The sequence below is a fragment of the Amblyraja radiata genome, chromosome 19 (genome assembly GCF_010909765.2).
Source record: "Amblyraja radiata isolate CabotCenter1 chromosome 19, sAmbRad1.1.pri, whole genome shotgun sequence".
Classification (NCBI taxonomy): domain Eukaryota; kingdom Metazoa; phylum Chordata; class Chondrichthyes; order Rajiformes; family Rajidae; genus Amblyraja; species Amblyraja radiata.
Window position 1 is genome coordinate 17,325,942 of NC_045974.1, and position 22,518 is coordinate 17,348,459.

At 43.9% G+C, this 22,518-nt stretch overlaps 1 protein-coding gene across 2 annotated transcripts in view; it reads right to left on the bottom strand.

Annotated features, from left to right (window-relative positions):
* Window positions 1-16,668, bottom strand: part of wdr91 (WD repeat domain 91) — a 34,389-nt gene extending 17,721 nt beyond the window's left edge. The window contains exons 1-9 of one of the 2 annotated variants that reach the window (XM_033037772.1): window positions 16,441-16,668; window positions 12,059-12,238; window positions 10,643-10,850; window positions 9,485-9,567; window positions 8,894-9,000; window positions 7,619-7,802; window positions 6,832-7,032; window positions 2,916-3,106; window positions 1,983-2,133 (exon numbers count right to left, since the gene is read on the bottom strand). In XM_033037772.1, coding sequence (XP_032893663.1) covers window positions 1,983-2,133; window positions 2,916-3,106; window positions 6,832-7,032; window positions 7,619-7,802; window positions 8,894-9,000; window positions 9,485-9,567; window positions 10,643-10,850; window positions 12,059-12,238; window positions 16,441-16,563 — 1,428 coding nt within the window. In that variant the 5' untranslated portion in view covers window positions 16,564-16,668. The remainder of the gene's footprint in view (window positions 1-1,982; window positions 2,134-2,915; window positions 3,107-6,831; window positions 7,033-7,618; window positions 7,803-8,893; window positions 9,001-9,484; window positions 9,568-10,642; window positions 10,851-12,058; window positions 12,239-16,440) is intronic. The other variant, XM_033037774.1, reaches the window with a different exon arrangement.
* Window positions 16,669-22,518: the final 5,850 nt, after the last annotated feature.

Here is a 22,518-nt window from a genome sequence, read left to right on the forward strand (position 1 = left end):
TATTGTAATCTGAGAGAGGAGATATAAATAAGCAATTACTTAGGTACAGAAAAAATGAAAAGAGTGTAAAGATTGACATGAAAGAGAATCCAAAGGTCTTTATCGCCGTAAATAGTAAGAGGATTGGGACCCATTAAGCTTCTGTGCATAGAGAAGGAAGACAAGGCCAAGACCAATCTTCTTCTTGCGTATGGCATGCACAGCCTAAAGTTGTAGGATAACTTGTTCTTTTTGATCTTATTTGGCCAAGAGCAATCTATACCAGGGACAAAGATGCTGCCAAAATGTTAGTGGAAGCAAAGGATGGAGCTAATGGATGGATTAAAAACTGATGTTGATAGTCTACGAAAGCAGGGCTATGCTTAAAATAAAATCACATCACCTGGATGCGATGTAGCTGAGGTAACAGAGAGAAATGCAGATGGAGATTGCAAGAAGGTTGGATGCAAGTATTCAAACTTCTCTGACTGTGTCTTTTTCCACCTTCCTTGATCTAGAGGAGATGCAAAAACACGAGAGTGGCGAAAGAGGGATGCAAGGACATCCCTGGGGAATGAATGAGGGAAAACCTATTTTATGTTGTGTGTTATTATGATCAGTCAAACTTACACAAGGGCCAGGCCCAACTCTATTAAGAGCAAATTATAGCATTTACAGGTACTTGCTCTTCCAGAACCCATCCCAATGACCCAATGAGCCTAAAGCCACCAACCTGCATTGTCTTTCCAACTGTACCTAATTTTCTCGCTTCCATTTCTACTCATTGGTTACCTGGACGTTGGTTTAAGCCAGGTTTTTTCCAGGAATAATGAACTCACTTTGTTTTAGTACAATCCCCAATGTAAGAAGCAAGTCCTCAAACATACCAGAAAGCAGACCTCATAAGAGAATCCAAGTGACTTGTCAAAGCACAAACAGCTCAAATACCAAAATCGTTCATCTATTACAAATATTGTGGCATAAATTTAGACTACTATCAATTATGCCTGATGGAGGAAGCAACTCGGCAGATATGTCTAGCACCTCGACATCCCAAAGATATCATCACCCAAAGTTCTGATCACTTGTCCTTTAACTGCACATCCAAACTTACTAGATGACTATTTCTGACATCTTCTGTTATCAGATTAGTTAATTTAAAAGGATAATAAAATAAATCACCAGGTTAGGTTAAACCAGAGCCTTGGAAACGTTCTTAAGTTCTGGGAGCAGAATTAGCCTTTCGGCCCATCACATCAATTCTGCCATTCAATCATGGCTGATCTACTGAAACAGACAAGGCCTTTCAATTAGGCTTTATCCACAAATTATGTGTCTGTGAGCTTCCTTTAATGTTTTAAATATTCTTCAAAAGATACTTTATATGCAATACTCCCATTTAAACGGTGACGACCCATCAATGGGAGGTTATGGTCAAAAAGGCACCTGTGCAGTTTTACAACCAGGGCACAAGTTCAGAATTAGGAGTAAATCTGATCCTGACCAGATGTCCAAGTTGCACCCTACAGAAGTCAACAAATTTACAGTCCACCATGTCAACATGGGAGAAGGATGAAGTGTGGAACATGGTTATTGTAGACACAGGGACAACCTAACCTTGAAAGGACGTCATCAAGGGTCAAAAGCAAGGTCCTCCTTGCATGATTTCCACCTAAACCCAACGATGAGTTGATAGATTAATTAAACATTGTAATTGCTCCCAGTGTGAGGATGTGGTAGAGAAAGTGTTGGGGGGGGGGGAGTTTAAAAATTGGGATTCATGTAAGGTGGTTGATGTCAGCATGGACTCAGTGGACTAAAGGGCCTGGTTCTATGCTGTAACTCTCTCTGACTTTGCCTTACCATCTTGGCTTATTGCTCCACCACTCTACAGTACTGTTTGCTACAACTCAGCAGTATATCACAAAAGGCTCTTCCCAATTTATCCCAGTGAATCTTCTGAAATAAAATGTACTTGTGAGAAACCCTAGATTAGTCCTCACCAATCGGTCTGGTTTTGTGGCCCACTCCAGGGAAATTAGCTGCGACTTGGACATTATGGTGGCTTTCGTCTGCATGGTAGGATTGAATGTCCACACTTTAACCACACCATCCACATCCAGACTGGCCACTCTCCTCCCAGAGCAATCCACCCTAAAAAAAATTACAAAATAAGTATTTTCAAAACTAGCAAGATATCTACAGACAGAAGCAGACCAATAATATATGCCACCCAATAAACCTAACTTCCACAAACATTTAAAGCCCTCTTTACCTCCAAGATCACTAACATCATTGATTCCTGGTACACAATTACAAACATTTAATTTTGAAGTAGAAGAATGTTAAATCAGTATCTGTAAAGTATACAATCTTTGTGACAAAGTTTAGATAAGTAACTGTTGAAACCAATTCTGAATGTTCTTCAAACTGAAACATTTACAGTTTCCACAGATGCTGATTGATCTGAAAATGTTCTCAGCCTTTTTTTTTTAGATTTCCAATTGCATCCTGTTGCTTTTGAATTTTAAAATCAAAATGAGTTGCTGTACTGGATGCCTTTAAAGTTGTGATCAGCAAGTTTTACTTGCAAACAAACAAGGTTTGACAATGCCTAGGACGATCAAAAACAGCCTGCAGATAACTAGTGAATGGTGGTCACAGTGCAGACAAACAAAAGCACTGGCCTGGGAGGGGATGTGAGCCCGAGGGGGAGAGGAGAGCACAAGGCGGGGTGAAGGAGGGTGGAAGAATATTTGCAACTCTAGAACACAGTTGATGAAGTCGCTTCAAATAACTTAATGCTAACATCTTACTGCAAATCGTTTTCACATTTACCACACATATAACATATCATTTGTGAGGGAATTAACTGCTAAGCTATTAAAAAGCATGATGCAGTGATAACTTTACACAATATACCCTAAGCTGCTCACCTGCAGTGCATGATTGAAGAATGATGCTCTGCATATTCCTCCTGGCTCAATACAATGAAAGGCTGCTCGCTCCCTCCATCCAGCCTGCACTTCTCCAGTTTTGATGGGGAATCCAGTTGATCTATTGGCAATTCAGGGCTGCTGGGAATGTCAATCTCAGCACTACTGCCCTCAGTTTTTTTCTCCACACCCTACATGTAGTACAAGTATATTATGCAACAAATTATATTTGGTATTTTATTCAGATAACCTCAATCTATCCAAAAACACCCGATGTAACCTTTCATAGTAACATAGAAAATAGGTGCAGGAGGAGGCCATTCGGCTCTTTGAGCCAGCACCGTCATTCATTGTGATCATGGCTGATCGTCCCCAATCAATAACCCGTGCCTGCCTTCTCCCCATATCCCTCGATTCCACTAGCCCCTAGAGCTCCATCTAACTCTCTCTTAAATCCATCCAGAGATTTGGCCTCCATTGCCCTCTGTGGCAGTGAATTCCACAAAGTTTTTTCTCAACTCAGTCTTAAATGGCCTCCCCTTTATTCTAAGACTGTGGCCCCTGGTTCTGGACTCGCCCAACATTGGGAACATTTTTCCTGCATCTAGCTTGTCCAGTCCTTTTATAATTTTATATGCTTCTATAAGATCCCCCTCATAAACTCCAGTGAATACAAGCCTAGTCTTTTCAATCTTTCCTCATACGACAGTCCCGCCTCCCTGGGATCAATCTCGTGAACCTACGCTGCACTGCCTCAATCACATGGATGTCCTTCCTCAAATTAGGAGACCAAAACTGTACACAATACTCCAATTGTGGTCTTACCAGAACCCTATAAAACTGCAGAAGAACCTCTTTACTCCTATATTGAAATCTTCTTGTTATGAAGGCCAACATCCCATTAGCTTTCTTCACTGCCTGCTGTACCTGCACGCCAACTTTCAGTGACTGGTGTACAAGGACACCCAGGTCTCGCTGTACCTCCCCCTTATCTAACCTAACCTCATTGAGATAATAATCTGCCCCTTTGCTTTTGCCGCCAAAGTGGATAACCTCACATTTATCTGTATTATACTGCATCTGCCACGCATCAACCCACTCACTAATTCCAGAAGATTAGTCAAGCATGATTTTCCTTTCATAAATCCATGCTGACTTGGACTTAAGCGGCCTTTTCACGGGGCGACTTGACGCAAGAGTTAACCGGAGTTTAACATCGTGGGAACCTCGTGCGATAACAGTACGGCATTCGTGGACCACCGTGGACCACCGTAGCGCTAACGGCAGGTAGTCGTGTAACTTGGTCACTCGGGAGAAAATTCAAGAAAGTTTGAATTTCTCCAAGAGTGACGTACACTTGTGGTTGAGTATTGCAACATTATATGAACGTAGTGGCCAGTGCGATATCCTAATAACTCTTGCGGGTACCGTGGGAACTCCTGCGAACGGTGAACCCGGAAGCTGGACAGAGGGGACAGAAGGTGAGTAAAAATTATCTTCTGTGGGATTGAATTTAAAAAATAAATAAAAATAAAGATTTGCATCCGCATATGGACATCAACTTATTCATGAGTTATGTTAATGAGATTCAAGAAAATAACTATAATCTTTAAAAGGGACTTTAAAAGGGACTTTACTGAAAGGTTACGCATTTTTATGGTCCGTGAGAAATTTTTCACATGTACTTCTTTGAGAGATACAGGTCGGAGTCCTCGGGTCCAGGGGTCCGGAACGCTACCAATCAATGTTGTACAGAGACCCGTGTAAGGAATGAACTGCACATGCTGGTTTAAACCGAAGACAGACACAAAAAGCTGGAGTAACTCAGCGAGTCAAGCAGCATCTCTGGAGAAAAAAAAGCTGATGTTTCGGGACGAGACACATCTTCAGACTCAATTCCGATTAGGCTGTCTGAAGAAGGGCTCCGATTCGAATCGTCACCTATTCTTTTTCTCCAGAGATGCTGCCTGACCTGCTGACTTACTCCAGCTTTTTATGTTTTTCTTCCCAGATCTGACTTACCTGCTGAGTTACACCAACATTTTGTGTCCTTCTGTGCGTATTAACCAGCATTAACCAGCGTCTGCAGTTCCTTTAGACATTACCTAACTTCAGATTTTAGAGATATAGCGCGTGGGAACTCCTGCGAACGGTAAACCCGGAAGCTGGACAGAGGGGACAGAAGGTGAGTAAAAATATCGACAAGGGAACATGTGTCCTTCGAGGACGTCCCACCTAATTGTCATTGTTGGATAATCTTTTTAACAGGAACACTTGCAGAGATGGCTCCCAGAAAATCTCAAAGAAAGGGGGTAAAGCGTGTCAGAGATGTTTTTGCCATGTTGCGCTATTCAGTTTCTATATTGTTTCAGTTTCTATATCTATATTGTTGCTCTATTCAGTTTCCCAGGGGGTCGGGACGGGACTGGAGTTGGGAGGGAAAGGTGGGGGAGTCGAGGGAGAGGAGGGGGAGACAGATGGGGGTGTCTTCATTTACTGGCGGCGGGTGTCTGTCACTGAAACAGGCAGGTGAGATTTCACATCCACCTTGTGTGTGCCTCTCTCTCTCCCTCCCTCTTACACAGGCTGAGAGACTCTGCCTCTGTGAGTGTACGTCTCTTTCTCCCCCTCTCCCACACACAGTAAGACCGAGGTACTGTGCTCAGTCCATCTGTGTCTCCCACATACACAGTAAAATATGTCTCCAAATGAGCCAATTCAACCAAGGGAGGATATATATAGCGTGTGAAAAAAAAAGTTACATCATTTGTGTCACGTGTAGTTCACGATGTTCATTCAAGATTTAACGCGAAAGCTCGGGAAACGGACAAGTCACTCGCACAAATAACAGAAATGAGGAGTACCGTGGGAACTCTTTATCTACCCCCGTTATATCGTGCGAGACTCGTGCTGGACCACGACCTCTTCACTCTGGTGACATCTTGCGTCAATCGCCCCGTGAAAAGGCCCCATAATCCTTTTACTGCTATCCAAATGCCCCATAATTACTTCTTTAATAATTGACTCCAGCATCTTTCCCACCACCGGTCAGGCTAACTGGTCTGTAATTCCCCATTTTCTCTCTCGCTCCTTTCTTGAAAAGTGGGATAACATTAGCTATCCTCCAGTCCACAGGAACTGATCCTGAATCTATTGAACATTGGAAAATGATCACCAATGCGTCCACTATTTCTAGAGGCACCTCCCTGAGGACCCCGGGATGCAGACCATCAGGCCCAGGGGATTTATCATCCTTCAGTCCCATTAGCTTATCCAATACCTATTATCTCGCCTATTAGGAACCATAATAACAGGCAAGCGCAGCAGATCCTCAACCTCATTTCTACTTTGAGTGATGAAGCCCATTTCAGCTGGAGCAGCAGAGTAAAGCAATGGGACTGCTCAGGCAAAGGGTGGAATCAGACTTTACTTTAGCACATTCTGCAATAAATAGCATTCAATTTCTTGTCTTACAAAAGGTAACAAAGGACTCCCACAGACGTTGATCTCAACAGTAGTCATTTACTATAGAATGTCAGAAGGAAACACACAATTGCATTATTTAAAATAACAGATTGATAGATTAATCACCTTAAATTATAATGAAAATGACATATAAATCAGAAGAAAGCTAACTCTTTGGATGATAGGATGCCCAGCAGAGGCTGAAGATTGAGTGGACCTATCTTTCTATTCAGGATGTATACAAAGCCAGTAAGAGAATGGTAATCTAACAACGATGTAACACAAACTACCAGAATTGCAACTACAAAAATTTAACTTGGACCACTCTTGTAGCTGGATACAATGTACAATGCAGTCTCCAAAGTTCTATTTAATGAGATAACTTACAACGACAATTATAGATCACAGTCAGTCATCCACAACAGTATTTTCTGATCAATCTGGTCATTACCTGGGCAGTCTGTTTGGACAAGAGTTCCTTTCGTTCTTTCCCGTAGTCCAGTACCTTTCTCTGTCGTTGCTGCACCATACCCGCATCTCTCTCAAGATCCTGCACCTTTTTCTGACGCTGCTGGCCAGTGCTGAGGTCTGCTGTTGTGCTTGATGATATTTTCCCATCTCTGACAGCTGTGCCATCTTTACCCTTGGCAGCCTGAACAAAAAAAAAAATTGTAGACACAAAAAGCTTGAATAACCCAGTGGGTAAGACAGCATCTCTGGAGAAAAGAAAAGAACGTTTCGGGACGAGACCCTTCTTCAGACAGAGTCAGGGGAGAGGGAACCAAGAAATATGAAAAGGTGCATAGGACAAATTATTAAAAGATATGCAAAAGGACAGATCAAAGCCAGCAACGATGATCAAGGAAAGGTGGAGACTACAATGGTCCATTGTTGGCTGTGGTACTAGTACGACGACTAGGGTGGGGAGAGACAGAGGGAGAGGGGATGCAAGAGTTACATCAAGCCAGAGAAATCAATATTCATACCTCTTGGTTGTAAGTTTCCCAAGCTAAATATGAGATGCTGTTCCTCCAATTTACGTTTGGCCTCATTCTGACAGTGAAGGAGGCCCAGGACAGAAAGATCAGTATGGGAATGAGAAGGGGAGGTAAAGTTGGCAACCAGGAGATCGTGCCAGCTTAGGCAGATAACCAGTTTCATAAAGCAATGCCAATAATTGGAAAGCAATACAAATAATTGGGACAATAACAAATTAATTCACTATAAAACATAAATACCTGGTTATTAATACTATCTTTTTTTCCAGAGGATGCAGGAGTCTGAGACTGTTGAAGAGGTGTGGAGTGCATTGAACCTTTCACAGGGAGTTTCTTGCTTTGTGGGAGTAACATTGACAAAAATGAGCCAGCTTTAGTCTGAGAGGGCATTGGAGAGGAGGTCCTTTGACTCGACATCAAATCTCTACAAATAAACAGCAAAATCAGAACCTATAGACCAGAGTTAACCTGAGTTAGCACACAGCAAGACACGAACATGACACCTAGAGACCATATTCTGTCAAATCTCAAAAGGTCATGAAATGTATTCTAAATGAAGATAAAGACATTACCAAACTGTCGTAGATTATCAGCAGAAAATATTGACACTGCAGGGCCAAGGCAATTTCTAGGTAAAGATGTAAAAGAGTGGGAATAAAAACACAGTCACAGGTCCATGGTTCAAATGAGCCCAGGTTTGCTTTCCAACCTATATCTGTGATGTTGCATTAAAGAGGAAAAGTGTCTGGGTGCTCCACTCGCTGATATCATCATTAAAAAGCTACCTGGAAAACTGGGGCAGCCAGTCTTGCATCTACTGCATTCAAAAAGCCTGTCAAAGCTTCCAACGTAAATTTCCATATTTCCTTATGACATAGAATGAGCAATTCGGACACCAAGTGTATGCCAGATCAAAAGCAATCCCACTCATCTAATTTTCCCTGCAACCCCTTTTTCCCAAATTCCGATTCCATCTATACTACTTTCCTGAAAACAAAGTACCTTTGAAGCATTGCCACTTTTGTAATGAAGCAATTACAACGGTCAATCTCCCGACAACAATTTTTTTGTTGGAACAATTTACAGCAGCTAATTAACTTATTAGCCTGCACCTCTTTGGGTTGGGGAAAGAAAACAGAACACCCACAGAAATCTCATGCGGTCACAAGAAGAACAAGCACACTTCACACAAATGGCACCAGAGGCAAGGATTCCAAACCGTGACTCTCGAGTAGTGAGCAGCATCACTACCAGCTATGCCCCAGTGCCACCCATTATGTTTAAATACACACAGGATGAAGCAAAATGTATGGCCAATATCACCGGAGTTTACAACCTCATTGAAGGAATTAAGACATTTTATTCCATTTAGATAAAAGTATTTTGCTTGATAAAATGATATCAAGCTTGTCTAACTAACAATACACAGCAAGCTGCACCCTCCCCCCCTTGGACTACAACAAATGTAATCCTTTATAATGATTGCTGTATAAGACTCACAGGTATAAGACTCACAGTTCAGAATCTCCCAACCGGTCCATGTTCTGTACATAGTAGGGTAACTTATGGTGAATCATCTCTTCCTCTTTCTTCGTCCTTGGTTCTGCTTGCATAGCAAACAACTAGGGCACAACATGAAACATAGAGTAAACTAATGAATTTTTTAAAATGTATACATTTCTCAGCGGGGTGAGCTTCACTGGCATTTACCGCCCATCTCTAATTGCCCTTGAAGTCCTGTGCTAAATGGCATTGAGTTATGTATCAACTACGAAAGCCAAAAACAATGCAGAAGGACACGTGTGATTTCTGCAATTGGACTTGCTTTTCCAGTCCTCAGCGACCCAGTTCCCATTCTCAATCTCCAGGCTCTCACATCCCCATCCCAACCCACCTGTCACCAGCCCTAGGATTGGCAACTGCTTTCTGCACACAATACACTTAGCATTGGTGGGACTGCCCATCAGCAGCTCCAGGTGTCTGCAGCTCTGACCCCAGAATCTAGCCATGCTGATTACAGCTACAGCTGTCCTTAGCCTCTCCACCCCCAGAAAAAAGGCTTCCCCATCCTCACCAGCTCCAGACCTCTGCAGAATAAAACATTACCTTCTGCCACAAAGCTTCATTTTCTTCCTGCAACTGGCAGCGTCTCTGGACCTCTTCATCAAAGCTCAGCAACACAGGAACAGGTGATGGAGTTAAAGTGAAAACTAACCAAGCATGTCAATTCTCAGTTTAAGATTAAAGGTGAAATTACACTCAGTTTTGGTAGGCATGTTTACATTTTCAAGAATTACCTCAGTCTCTGGCAGTGTCTCCATGGAATACCACTGCACTACGGTCATGCGCTGCTGCTCTGACCTCAATTTCCCAATTCTATTCAAGCTTAGAATAAACTTGGGGAACAGCATATCAATCACAAGGCACATCACAGCCTTCCAGATGCAACGCTAAGTTTCAACTGATGATTGCTATCTGCACTTTTACCTCCTCGATGCAAACTTTTGCCTTTACTTGTCCAATTACTGTTCGATGTTACTATTTTGTTTCCATGCACTCCTCTGTAAACCTTTTATTTTTGACCATTCCAGTTTGGATGAAATGTTAATCGCCTCTCTCCACAGATGCTGCTCAACATGTTTGGTATTTGCAGCGTTTATTTTATTTCTATCCTGTTGTGCTCCCGTTCTCTGGATGCAAATTTCAATAATTAATTATGTTTTTCCATTATTTTTTGTAATTTTCCATTACATTCTAATTATAAATATATATCGTTAAGGCTTGGGCGACTATATATATTTGCTGGAACATGTATTGGGACTACAACTATTTATCAGATATTATTAAGTTGAATGGAATGGAAAAAGTTAGTGCTGATATCTTAACTATATACTATAGACTGACAACAGCTAAGAAACTGTTACAGCTAACCCCCATTCTACAAGGGGCTGTTCAAGAAGTGGCTATATTGTGATTTTCCAAGTCAACTGCACATGCATCAAGAAACACATGCTGAAAACTAAAATGTCTCTAGATTTTTCACATAAATTCAGAGCTAATTTTATTGAGAATCTCAAATTTTTGGGGAATGATTCGTGAATTCTGTTATGTCGTATTTCCATTACCTGATCAGCCCTAATGCAGGGGTCACCTGCATTTTTAAGTTACTTGGACTTCAGTCTGCTGCTAGCTATTGTGGCACCCTGCCTGTGTGATTGACAAGAGGAAAAAAATGGTTTCCCAGTTACAATGTAAAAAGGATATGCATGCACTGAAAAAGCACACTCAGAAAGTTGTGCAGTGATACCAGGAATGTCTCTGCCCACTGCTTAGAGAAATAGGTGGCAAACACCTGGTTCTGGTCTGGATTTGGAATGTAGGGAAGAACAAACCATTCCTTCCATTCTGGCTGGTTCTGCAATTCCAAGGCAAGTTTCTGGAAGAATTCCTGAGTTTTTTCAATCCTATTGGACTGCAATAAAAAAAGAGGAAAACAATTACTTTGCTTCAGTCCCCTGCTCTCAAATGTATACTCCCACCATCGAAACACATCATTGAGATAGAGAGCCGCCTTTAAAATAGAAATGCAGAACTCAGAAATACCCTATACAATACAAAGACAGGAAAGTGTTCTTGTTTAAGGTTTAGGCAAAGTAACCAGTATTGATTGTCTAGCAAAATTGAGACCTGTGCTCCCATGCACAAGACCAAAGGGTGGTTCAGAGAATCAATTCCAGGTTATGGAGAAGCAGAACCTTCTCCCACCCCACCACCCCCCACCTTCACTTCCACCACCACCCCCCCCCCCCCCCCCTCCCTCTCTCCAACCCTATTCTAACTAGCACCAGGACTGGTAAGTCCTAGTTCTGAGATTGCTCTGCAATTGTAATTTCTGGAGCAAGCTCCGGAGTGAGTGTGGGATGACCCTTACTGCCAGCAGATGGGGAAACCACTTGGCTAGCTTCAGGACAATTAGGCAAGGTGGGACTTCATGTGTGATGATCATCAAAGCCATCTTTTGGGTGGGGGCAGGAGGCAACCCCTTGGCAGCATGTTACTGGCCAGCTATCAAACACCCAAAGCTCATGGATCATAAATCCAAAACCACTACTCTGCATATACCAGTGACAATAAAATAACATGGCACAGACCAGGTGCATTAATCAGATGTGTGAATTAACTGATCTCTGCCAGGGCAATACTCAAACCCTCTGCACTGAGGAGTACAACGATATGATAATGTTCCTGATCATAACTTGATGAGAGGGGTGAAGTATCCAAGGAAATAAGTCCAGCGCAGGAAGTGACCAGTAAGATGAGATTCAGTGGAGGGCAATGGGGTTGTCTGTATATTTTTCAGAAGAGGAAGTGCACGTTCCTCAACTCTGTAGGCAGAACAGTGAAAGCAGTGGCTCACCACCAACCTTCCTTTTCCTCCTTCCTTTTTCTTTCCCGAATGATTAAACTGTAACTCAACTTCACTTTCTTTCTTCTCAGGAAAAGGCACTTGCAAATCAAGAATACAGTGAGTGAATTTCCTTTTCACCTGTGTTATCAAACATTCCCAGGAGATATAAAGCAAGGGCCAAATAGCTGGACACTGGATTATACTTTAATGGTTGGAATTGCATACCTTGACAGCATGGATCAGAACTCTGGTAAAGACAAGAGATCAGTTACCTGAACAGTATGTACCAGATAGTAACGGTACAGGCTGGTTTTCAGCTTGTTAACAGTGTGTCGATACGTATCCTCCAGCCTTCGAAATAGGCGACGATCAAGGTAGCTCCAATATTCACGCAATCCATTGAGATCGAATGCCTGAACCAAATGCTGCAAATGCTCAACAATTTTATCTACCTGAAAAGAGGTATAAAGGTCATGTCACCTGTTTAAGTTTTATTTTATTTGCACTGATGTATTGACTTCTTAACACTTTGAATAACATCAGTCATTCAAAGCTTTTCACTGTACCTCAGTATACATGACAATAAACTAAACTGTCATTCACCTTGAGATAGACACAAAAAGCTGGAGTAACTCAGCGGGTCACACAGCATCTCTCAAGAAAAGGAATAGGTGATGCTTCAGGTCGAGTTCCCTTCTTCAGACTGATAAGTCAGGGGAAAGGGAAATTAGAGATATAAACAGCATAGAACAAAAGCAAAAAGCAATGATGATCAAGGTAAAGTGGAGCCTACAATGGTCCATTGTTGGTTGTGAGATAGGTGATAACAAGTTATACAGACATTGAAACTCCAACAGGACGACATTGAAACTAGTACGAGGATTAGGGTGAGGGAGGGACAGAGAGATAGGGGTTACTTGAAGTTGGAGAAATCAATATTCATGCCACTGGGTTGTAAGCTGCCCAAGAAAAATATGAGGTGCTGTTCCTCCAATTTGAGCTTGGCCTCACTCTGACAATGAAGGTGGCCCAGTATGGGAATGGGAAGGGGAGTTAAAGTGTTTGGCAAACGGGATATCATGTAGGCCAAGGCGGTCTAAGTGAAAGTGTTCAGTGAAATTATCGCCTTCACTTTGCAGGACTATACAGGCAAGTAGTAGTACCTTTCCAAACGTCTTTAAAAAAAAATTATAATTGATCCGCTTCAACCACCTCACTGAATGAATGAATGAATACGTTTATTGTCATTGCACAATACTGTGCAACGAAATTCCATTACATCTCCTCCGGTTAAAAAAAATACAAACACGACAACCATTGACACATATGTACACTTATTAGTAAAATAATAAATAAGTATTTAAAAAGAATTTGGCAGCATTTCTTGGAATTACATTTTGCATCCCCAGTGTTCTGTTGGAATTAAGCTCTTTTATCGCACATGGGTAGAAACTATTTTTTAGTCTACCGGTGTGAGCCTTCAGAGACCTGAATCGCCTCCTGGAGGGTAGCAGAGTGAAAAGGTGGTTGGCAGGGTGGGATGTGTCCTGCTTGATATTTGTGGCCCGGCACAAGCATCGGGCCCTATATATATCATCCAAGGAGGGCATTTGAGCGTTTGTAATGCTCTGTGCAGTTTTAATAATTCCCTGCAGCGCCCTCCTCTCAGCCACAGTATAGCTAGCAAACCACACCAGGATTCCATAGGAGAGGATACTTTCCACGGCGCAGCAGCAGCGGCTGTGAGACGTTTGCTCTCCGCAGAGACCTCAGGAAATACAGCCGCTGATGTGACTTCTTCACGAGTGACGGTGTTCATTTGCCATTTGAGGTCCTGGGAGATGTTTATTCCCAGGAACTTAAAGCCAGTGACTCTCTCCACCATGTCTCCTTTGATGTATAAGGGAGCAGGTTCCTCTCTCCTCTTCCTCCTGAAGTCAACGACCAGTTATTTTGTCTCACTGGCAGCTAATTCTAGATAACCACAACCGCCTGTGTTGAAAACTCGCCCTTTAAAGATTGTCTGAACCTTCTTTAAAGCTACTGTCCAACAGAAAAGTTTGTATTGGCACCCAAAGATGCATTATCCTTTCCTTGCAACACTAGTTTATGTCAGCTGTATCCTGGGTAACAATACCCAAGATCTTCAGTTTGAAGATTTCAGTAATCCAGGCTGATTTTCTTGTGCAGTAGTGAGTGTTACTGAGTGTACACCTCTCAGAGATACATGAAGGATACGATTACACTATCTGTAAACAAACTGACAACAATACAATTGCACTGGCCAACATTTATCACTTAATTAGACCAAAAGAGATTTGGTTGATATCATATTGTTGTCGGAAGACTGGCAGCTACATTTCCGATATTGCAAGAGTGACAATGCTTCTAAGTTACTTTGCTGACAGGAAAACAGTTTGAGATTTCCTGAGCAATAAAATGGCTTAAAAAAGGCAGTTAAAGATATAGCATTATATTATCCTTCAACAAAAAGATAAAAAATGCAAGATATGTGACCTGAATCATCATGACATTAATGCTCAGGTTCAGCAACTTCTAGGAACTGAGCTACTTTGCTAAGACTACACAACATCATGCCTGGGACTGATCCTGTGTACCCAGACCATACAACACACCTGGGACAAAGCAATTGGTTCAAGCAGGTTTTAAGGACACAGCCAAGTAGACCATCGGGTCCAGATGTTTTCCTAAGGATTCACCCTCATGAGGGATATTCTGACATTGTCCTTAAATAACTGAGATTACAATATCATCAGGGCTACAGGGACCCAAGAAGGCATATCTGTGTCCTCCCTTTTGAAACGAGTGTCAAAAGCATGAGCTTGTCCGGGATGTTGCCTCACTGTCGCTTGAGCCGTCACTGGTTTTGTCTTGTAGGAAGTAATGGCATGTAAGCCCTACCACAGCTGACAAACATCTATCGTTTATTTCCTCTGCTCTTGCACTGTAGATGTAACACAATACTGTACACTTCATTTCCCTTTTCGAACTACCTGTTGTACTTGGGAATGATTTGATTGTACTCATGTATGGTATGATTTATCTGGATAGCATACGAAAAAAAAGTTGTTCTTTATACCTCAGTACATGTGATAATAATAAACCGATACAGAGGCAATGAAGGAGACAACTAGTGATTATATCACATTAGAGATGGGAGTAATTTGCAGAGGAAGATTCACAGAATGTGCAGGTTGATGAGAGTAAGTGAAGACAAGGCAAATCCATCCCTGGTTCTGCGAGAGGGGAGAAAAGTGAGCGCAGAGATGATATGGCCACAATTAGAGTTCTTTTCTCTGTGGTAGAGCATAGCTCATAGTTCAGGAAAGACACATCGAGGTAGTGGTAACATATCAGATTAAAAATATGAGAGAACAGAATGGAGTACTTGCAAGAAGCAGTTTTGAGGTGTTAATCATGGTTAATAGGGAGTGAAGTAGCCTGCACCGGATGCTAGCCTAATTTGTGTAATACATCGATAAGTCAAGGAAGGGAAAGGCAGACCACATGAAGGGAAAAATAATCGAAACTTGCAGCAATACTGATGATTTTTTCTATGTGCAGGGAGATAGAATGAGGTAAGGGAATTGAGTATGCTCATAATGGAAACAAAAACAAAATAGTTACAGCTTGGAAACAGGTTCCAAAAGCAATTTATTTTATTCAGAGTGAAGACCGAGTGACTGTAATCAAAAGGAGTTGAATTTTAGTTTGACATAGCAATGAATAGTGCCTGGTTAGACCTCTGTTCAAGGAAGGGCCCTCAAACCTTAATGCATGTGCAGGAAGATTGGACATCCATGGTGAAAATTAGATGGTTTGGTCCACGAAGTTGCTAGTTGTAAGACATCAAAAGCAATGAGGATACGTGTGGGAAATGGCCAAACAAAGGCTAGGAAAAAAAATCAAAGTATAAAGAAATAAGTTCCACAAGATAAGAGTGAGCCTACTGGGATAAACTGTAGACGCAAAAAACTGAAATAACTCTGTGGGACAGGTAGCATCTCTGGAGAGAAGGAATGGGTGAGGGTTCCGGTCGAGAACCTTTTTCAGATTAGTCTGTAGAGAGGGAAACGAGAGATATAGACGATGAAGTAGAGAGATAAAGAACAATTAATGAAAGATATGCAAAAAAGAACAATGAATGAAAGATGTGCAAATATCTTTCCATTACATTATTGTCCATATCTATTGTTTCCCTTTCCCCTGACTAGTCTGAAGAAGGGTCTCGACCCGAAATGTCACCCATTCCTTCGCTCCAGAGATGTTCCCTGTCTCAATGAGTTACCCCAGCTTTTTGTGTCCATCGTGGTGATGGGCAAGGAGGCTGGGACAGTGTTGCGGGCTGTAGAAGGAAGAACTCCAAAGATCAGCACCTCTCCGTGAAGGGATGGTCCAGAGCAAAGATGCTAGAGGAGCGGCTCCTCTTGTATCTTTGGTCCAGAGTTTGTCAGTGGTCTGGGGAGAGAAGGTGTCAGAGAACCGGCGAACGGCCTTGACAAGGGAGGAGCCAGCTGAACAGCCAACTATTCTCCCATTCAACGTGCGTGGGTTCGCCGGTGAACAGGGAGCTGCCAGTTCAGAGGGGGGTGGCGGGGGTGGGGAGACAGAGCTGTCAGTGCCGTCCACTCACTCGGCATCCCTTCTCCTTGTCCGCCTTCATCTCCGTGTCCAGCGCCTTCAGCGTGCTGGTGAACTCCCGGTACAGGAGGTACTCGCGGACCAGCTCGTCAGTGCGCTCCACCGCCGCGGCCATGACTGATGACGGCGGGACAGGCCTGGGCCTGACACTGCCGGCGCAAGGACAGGGTATACGAGACCCGCGCTCTGGCCGCGATCACTCACTCAGCCCGCCTCCCCCCCCCCCCCGCGGCACGTGACGGGGATCCACCAATCGTTCTCCGCGAGACTCATTTCCCCCGTCAGCTGACCCAACGTGATCACCGGTGTCACGTGACCTGGAAAGACCTAGAACAAAAGACTCGGCGGGACTGGCAGCATCTCCAGAGGCAAAGCTACAGTGATCAGCAATTCGATGCCGCCTTCTCAACAGGCGCATGAAACAATCTGGAACATTTCTCTACACCCACAACAAAGATCCCCCTCTTTACCCCGTCAACAGTCATCACCAAAACAGAGACTCCTACTCAGCCCACAAGAGAATCCACACTCTCCCCATCTCCAGAGACTCCCATCACTAGAGATCCACTGCATCACCAGAACATGAGTAAATGCTGCACATTCAATCTATTGTCACATCATAGGTACACAAAATTGCTGGGGAAACTCAGCGGGTGCAGCAGCATCTATGAAGCGAAGGAAATAGGCGACGTTTCGGGCCGAAACCCTTCTTCAGATATTGTCACATCATGTCTGGAGGAGGAGCCATCTTGGTGAACGGCTGCTAGCCAGCAGCCGTCCGTTTTAATTCGTTTTTTTTATAGTTTTTAGTGAGTCCTGTTTTTCGCTTGTAGGGGATATGGACTTTTTAATGTGGGGGGTAGGTCTCAACTTTATTTCTAGGTCCCTACCTGGTCGGTGTGGCAGCTTTTTCTCCGGGCTGCCCGCTGACCCGTCCTCGTGGCCTACCAGCGGGCTTGGAGCGCCGTTTCCTGGCGGGCACCGCCCAGCAGCTTGGCCTCGGTGGCGGCACAGTGTTGGAGCGCTATCGCGGAGCGGGCGATGCCTTGCCTGGGTCGCCGCGCTGGAGCGACGCGCTGGAGCTCTGGTGAGCTGGACCGGCGAGAGCAACATCCCCGGGCTGCGGGTCTGCGGAGCGGAGAGGGCGGCGCCGGCTTTAACATCGGGAGCCTAGGAGCTCCAACTCGGTGCGTCCTTGTCGGCTCCGGAAGCCGCGGTCTCAAGCTAGGAAGCGGCCGTTCCAGGTGGCCCAACCGCCGAGAGGACTCTCCCGACGCCGGGGCAAGACCACCCGGTGAGAACGGCCAGGAACATCGGGCCTCCGTAGAGGCAATTGCGGTGGCCTCAATAGGCCTGACTTTGGGGTGAACATGGGGTGGGGACTGGACATTGTGCCTTCCTCCACAGTGCTACCCACTGTGGGGGGATGATTTTTTTGTCTAATGTAATCCTGTAAGTCTGTGTCCAAGATGGCTGCCGTGAAGAGAGAGTGGACGCTGGCACGAATTGGTTGCCGCTGCTCCCTCTTCACACTGTGTTTTTGATTTTCTGTTTTTGGAATGAATTCTGTTTTTAATTTGTGTCTCTGTGATGTCTTTATTACTTATTTTATTCTGATTATATGTTTTACTATGTAAGGTGTCCTTGAGATTTTGTATGAAAGGCGCCCATTAAATATAAAATTTATTATTATTATTATGTCTGAAGGTGGATAAGTCACCTGCATCCCAGGGTTCTGAAAGAGATGGCTTTAGAGATTGTGGAGGCATTAGTGTTTCATTATGTTCTGCCCCTTTCTGGACGATACATAATGGACGATTAAAGCAGTCTTGCTTACTTGAACTTTATTGTCTTTGAGCAGTCATCATCCGAACTGGACCGCAAGCCCGGTGTCACCTCTAAAACAGTCCCCCGTACACCAGTACTTAAATAAACAATCCTATTGTTACATCTTTCTTTTTCTTTTTTCAAGTTAGTCTCTTTCCCTTAGGTATTCTAGTGCAACAAACTTGTACCATATGCTCTGCTCATTTACAACAGATCTAACAACATAAGCAATAATAAATCAACAGTTCAAAACATCCGTTTTCCAACAAGTGCATCAAGAACACATTTTCATTTCTTTCTTTTTTTTCTTCCATAGTCCATACTATAATCACTGAGTATAGTCTGTCAGGTAGCGGGGTCTGACAACTTGTCGACCTGACCTGGTGACCGTGTGTTGGTTCTCTGCTGGGCCATCTGGCGGTATGGCCGTCTCAGTCACTGTTGGTGTGGGTGTGTTTTGTGTTGGTGTGAGCGTGGTGAGTTTGTGTCTGAGGTGGCGACGATTTCGTCTCAGCACGCCTCCTGACTCTAACTCCACCTCATAAGATCTATGGCTCACCTGTTGGACCACTCTCGCTGGTCTCCAGCCCTTGTGTATGTCACAGGGCTGTACTCTCACACTGTCCTCTCTTTTCAGAGTGTCCATGTCTTTTGCTGTGCGGTTGTAGTACTTTTCCTGTCTCTGTCTGTTGTATTTCAGTCCCTGTTCGTCGTGTGTCACCTCTGGCTTCGGCAGAGTGTCCTTTGTGGGAAGCAGGGTCCTGGTCCTCCTGCTTAGGAGTCTCTGTGCCGGGCTTGTGTTGAGGCCCTGGCTCGGTGTGTTGCGATGATCCAGCATTGCCAAGTACGGATCCTGTCTCGCTGCTGCAGCCTTCAGCATCAGGCGCTTGGCTGTCTTTACCGCTGACTCCGCCTTCCCATTACTCTGCGGGTATCCCGGCGACGATGTCCTGTGTTTAAAGCCCCACTTCTGGCTGAAGTGCTGAAACTCTTGTGATGCATACTGGGGTCCGTTATCCGAGATAACAATGTCAGGAATCCCCTGTCGGGCAAAGTGGGCCTTGAGTTTTTTGATCACTGTGTTGCTCTTAGTGTCAGGTAGATAATCGACCTCCCAAAAGTTTGAATAATAATCTATTGTTATCAGATAGTCTTTATTGTGAAAGGAGAAAAGGTCCGTTCCTACCTTGGCCCAGGGTCTGCTGGCCATGTCATGTGGATGTAGTGTCTCTCTTTGTTGCTTTGGGTCCACTAACCTACATATGTCACATTTGGCGATGAAGGTCTTGATCTCCTCGTTCATTCCAAGCCAGTATACACACTCCCTCGCTCGCCTCAGACATCCTTCTACTCCCAGGTGAGAGGAGTGGATCCTGTGAGTGATGTCCACCCTGAGTGCGTCAGGTATCACGGCTCTGTCTCCTCGGAACACTATGCCGTCCTGGAAACTCAGTTCATCTTGGAAAGTGTGGTAGTGCCTGATGTCACTTGGTAAGTCCTTTTTTCTCTTGGGCCACCCTGACAGTATTCTGTTTGCCACACTCTGTAACTTTGTGTCATCTTTTGTTGCAGCCCTGATGGCACTCAGCCTCTCTGCTGAAATGGGTAGGTAGCTGACCATGTTCACAGTCTATATCTGTCTCACTCTCTCCCTTAGTGCTCTCTGGTAAGTATGCTCTACTCAGCGTGTCTGCAAGTAGCATGTCCCTGCCTGGAACATAGGTCACACTGATATCATACTGCTGCAGCCTGAGTAGCATTCTCTGCAGTCTCTTAGATGCACTAAGTAATGGCTTTCTGTGTATATTTTCTAGAGGCTTGTGGTCGCTTTGTACTGTGACCTCTCTACCATAAGTATACTGATGGAACTTTTCCATCCCAAACACTATGGCTAAGCATTCTTTCTCTATTTGGGCATAGGCCCTTTCAGTTAGTGTGAGTGCCCTACTACCAAATGCTACCGGTTTACCTTTCTGTCAGGGCGGCCCCCAGTCCCATGTCAGATGCATCACACTGAAGTGTCAACTCCTTTTCCTTGTTGTAGTACTGTAGAACTGGTGCTTTAGCGATTTTGTCTTTCAGTCTTTGAAACGCCCCTTCTTGGATGTCCGTCCATTCCCACATGTTCTCCTTGCACGTGAGTTGTCTCAGAATCTCAGAGTCATCTGAAAGGTGGTCATAGAACTTAGAAAGATAGTTGACCATCCCAACTAATCTCTGTACCCCTTTCACGTCCGTTGGCCTTGGCATCTCTCTGTACTTTCTCCGGGTCAACCCTTAGTCCCTCGGCCGTGAGCAGATGACCTATGTAGGGTACCTCTTTTTGTCTGAGCTTGAATTTGTCCGCGTTCAGCTTGATGTTGCGCTCTCTGCACCTGGTTAGAAAGCGTCTGACTTTCTCGTCGTGGTCCTTTCCTACCTCCTCTTGTGTTGCTCCTTCCCCCGTGATTAACACATCATCTGCTATGACGCAGACTCCTGGGAGGCCCTCCAGGGCCTGCATGAGCTTTCTTTGGAACACTTCAGGTGCTGGGCTTATTCCCATCGGCATCCTTAGCCAACGGAAGCGACCAAATGGTATGGCGAATGTGGTAAGGAAGCTCATGCAGGCCCTGCATTTTTCTCCGATGAGATAGTTGAATAGCTTGACTTTTGTGGTCTCTTCGGCGTCTGGCATGGTAAGGTCTATGTACAGTGTGAACTCCTCCTTCCAACTTTTCCATGACTTCGCCAAGTTGTTGGAGTCCAAAACCAAAGCTCCAGGGGGTTTTAGCCCTTCCATCGCTGTCAGCTAGCTGTTGTTTTTTTTTTTTCTTTGCCGGGTTCTGTAAGGCTAACGTTAGCCTGCTGCTAGCTAGCTAAACTTTCACTTTTCTAGTTAATTCTGACAATTTTCGACGTCCATCCCACCGCTGCCACCATGTTTCATTATGTTCTGCCCCTTTCTGGACGATACATAATGGACGATTAAAGCAGTCTTGCTTACTTGAACTTTATTGTCTTTGAGCAGTCATCATCTGAACTGGGCCGCAAGCCCGGTGTCACCTCTAAAACAGTCCCCCGTACACCAGTACTTAAATAAACAATCCTAGTAGTGATCTTTCAAGAATCACTAGAGTCAGGAGGGGTTCCAGACAATTGGAAAATTGCAAATATTACTCCGCTGTTCAAGATGAGAACGAAACAGAAGAGTGGAAATTATAGGCCGGTTAGCCTGACTTAAGTGGTCGGTAAGATTTTAGAGTCCATTATATAAGACAAAGTTTCTGAGTATTTAGATGCTTATTCAGAGATCAAAGGTGCAAAGGGATTTGGGAGTGCAGGTGCAGGATTCCCCAAAGGATAATTTGCAAGTCGAATCGGTAGTAAGGAAGGCAAGTACAATTTATTTCGAGAGGACTAGAATATAAAAAAGGGGATGGCATGTTGAGGCTTTCTCAGGCACTGGCCAGACTACATTTGGAGTAATGTGAGCAGATTTGGGCTCCAAATTTGAGGAAGGGTGTGCTGGTGTTAGAAATGGTTCAGATGAGGTTTACGAGAATGATCACAGGAATGATTGGGTTAACATATGATGAGCGTTTGAGAGCACTGGGAGTTTGAAATGATGAGGGGGACCTTGTTGAAACTTACTGAATAGAGAAAGGCCTAGATATAGTGGATGTGGAGAGGATGTTTCCACCAATAGGAATCTCCAGGACTAGAGGCCATGGCCTAAGAATAAAAGTACATACCTTTAGAAAGGAGATGAGGAGGAATTTGTTTGGTCAGAGGTTGGTGAATCTGTGGAATTCATTGCCACAGAAGGCTGTGGAAGGCAGGTCAATTGATATTTTTAAAGTGGAGATGAATAGATTCTTGATTAGTACAGGTGTCAGGAGTTACGGGGAGAGGGCAGGAGAATGGGTTTGAGAGGGCAAGATAGATCAGTCATGATTGAATAATGGAGTAGACTTGATGGGCCAAATGGCCTTATTTTACACCTGTAGTTTATGAGCTTTTATTAAAAAATAATTGTTGGTGTCTCATTAGGGGTAATTCAAATCTACAACCAGACTATTTTGTTAAATAATTGAAAACTGACAGTATAAAGACAACATTCTTCTTAATTTTTTCACATAGACAGGTAGAATCTCCGAACAGTCATCATCCGAACTGGGCCGCAAGCCCGGTGTCACCTCTAAAACAGCCCTAACATCAGTGATAGTCATGGTGGGGTTACTGTGTTTGTTCGGATGTTGTA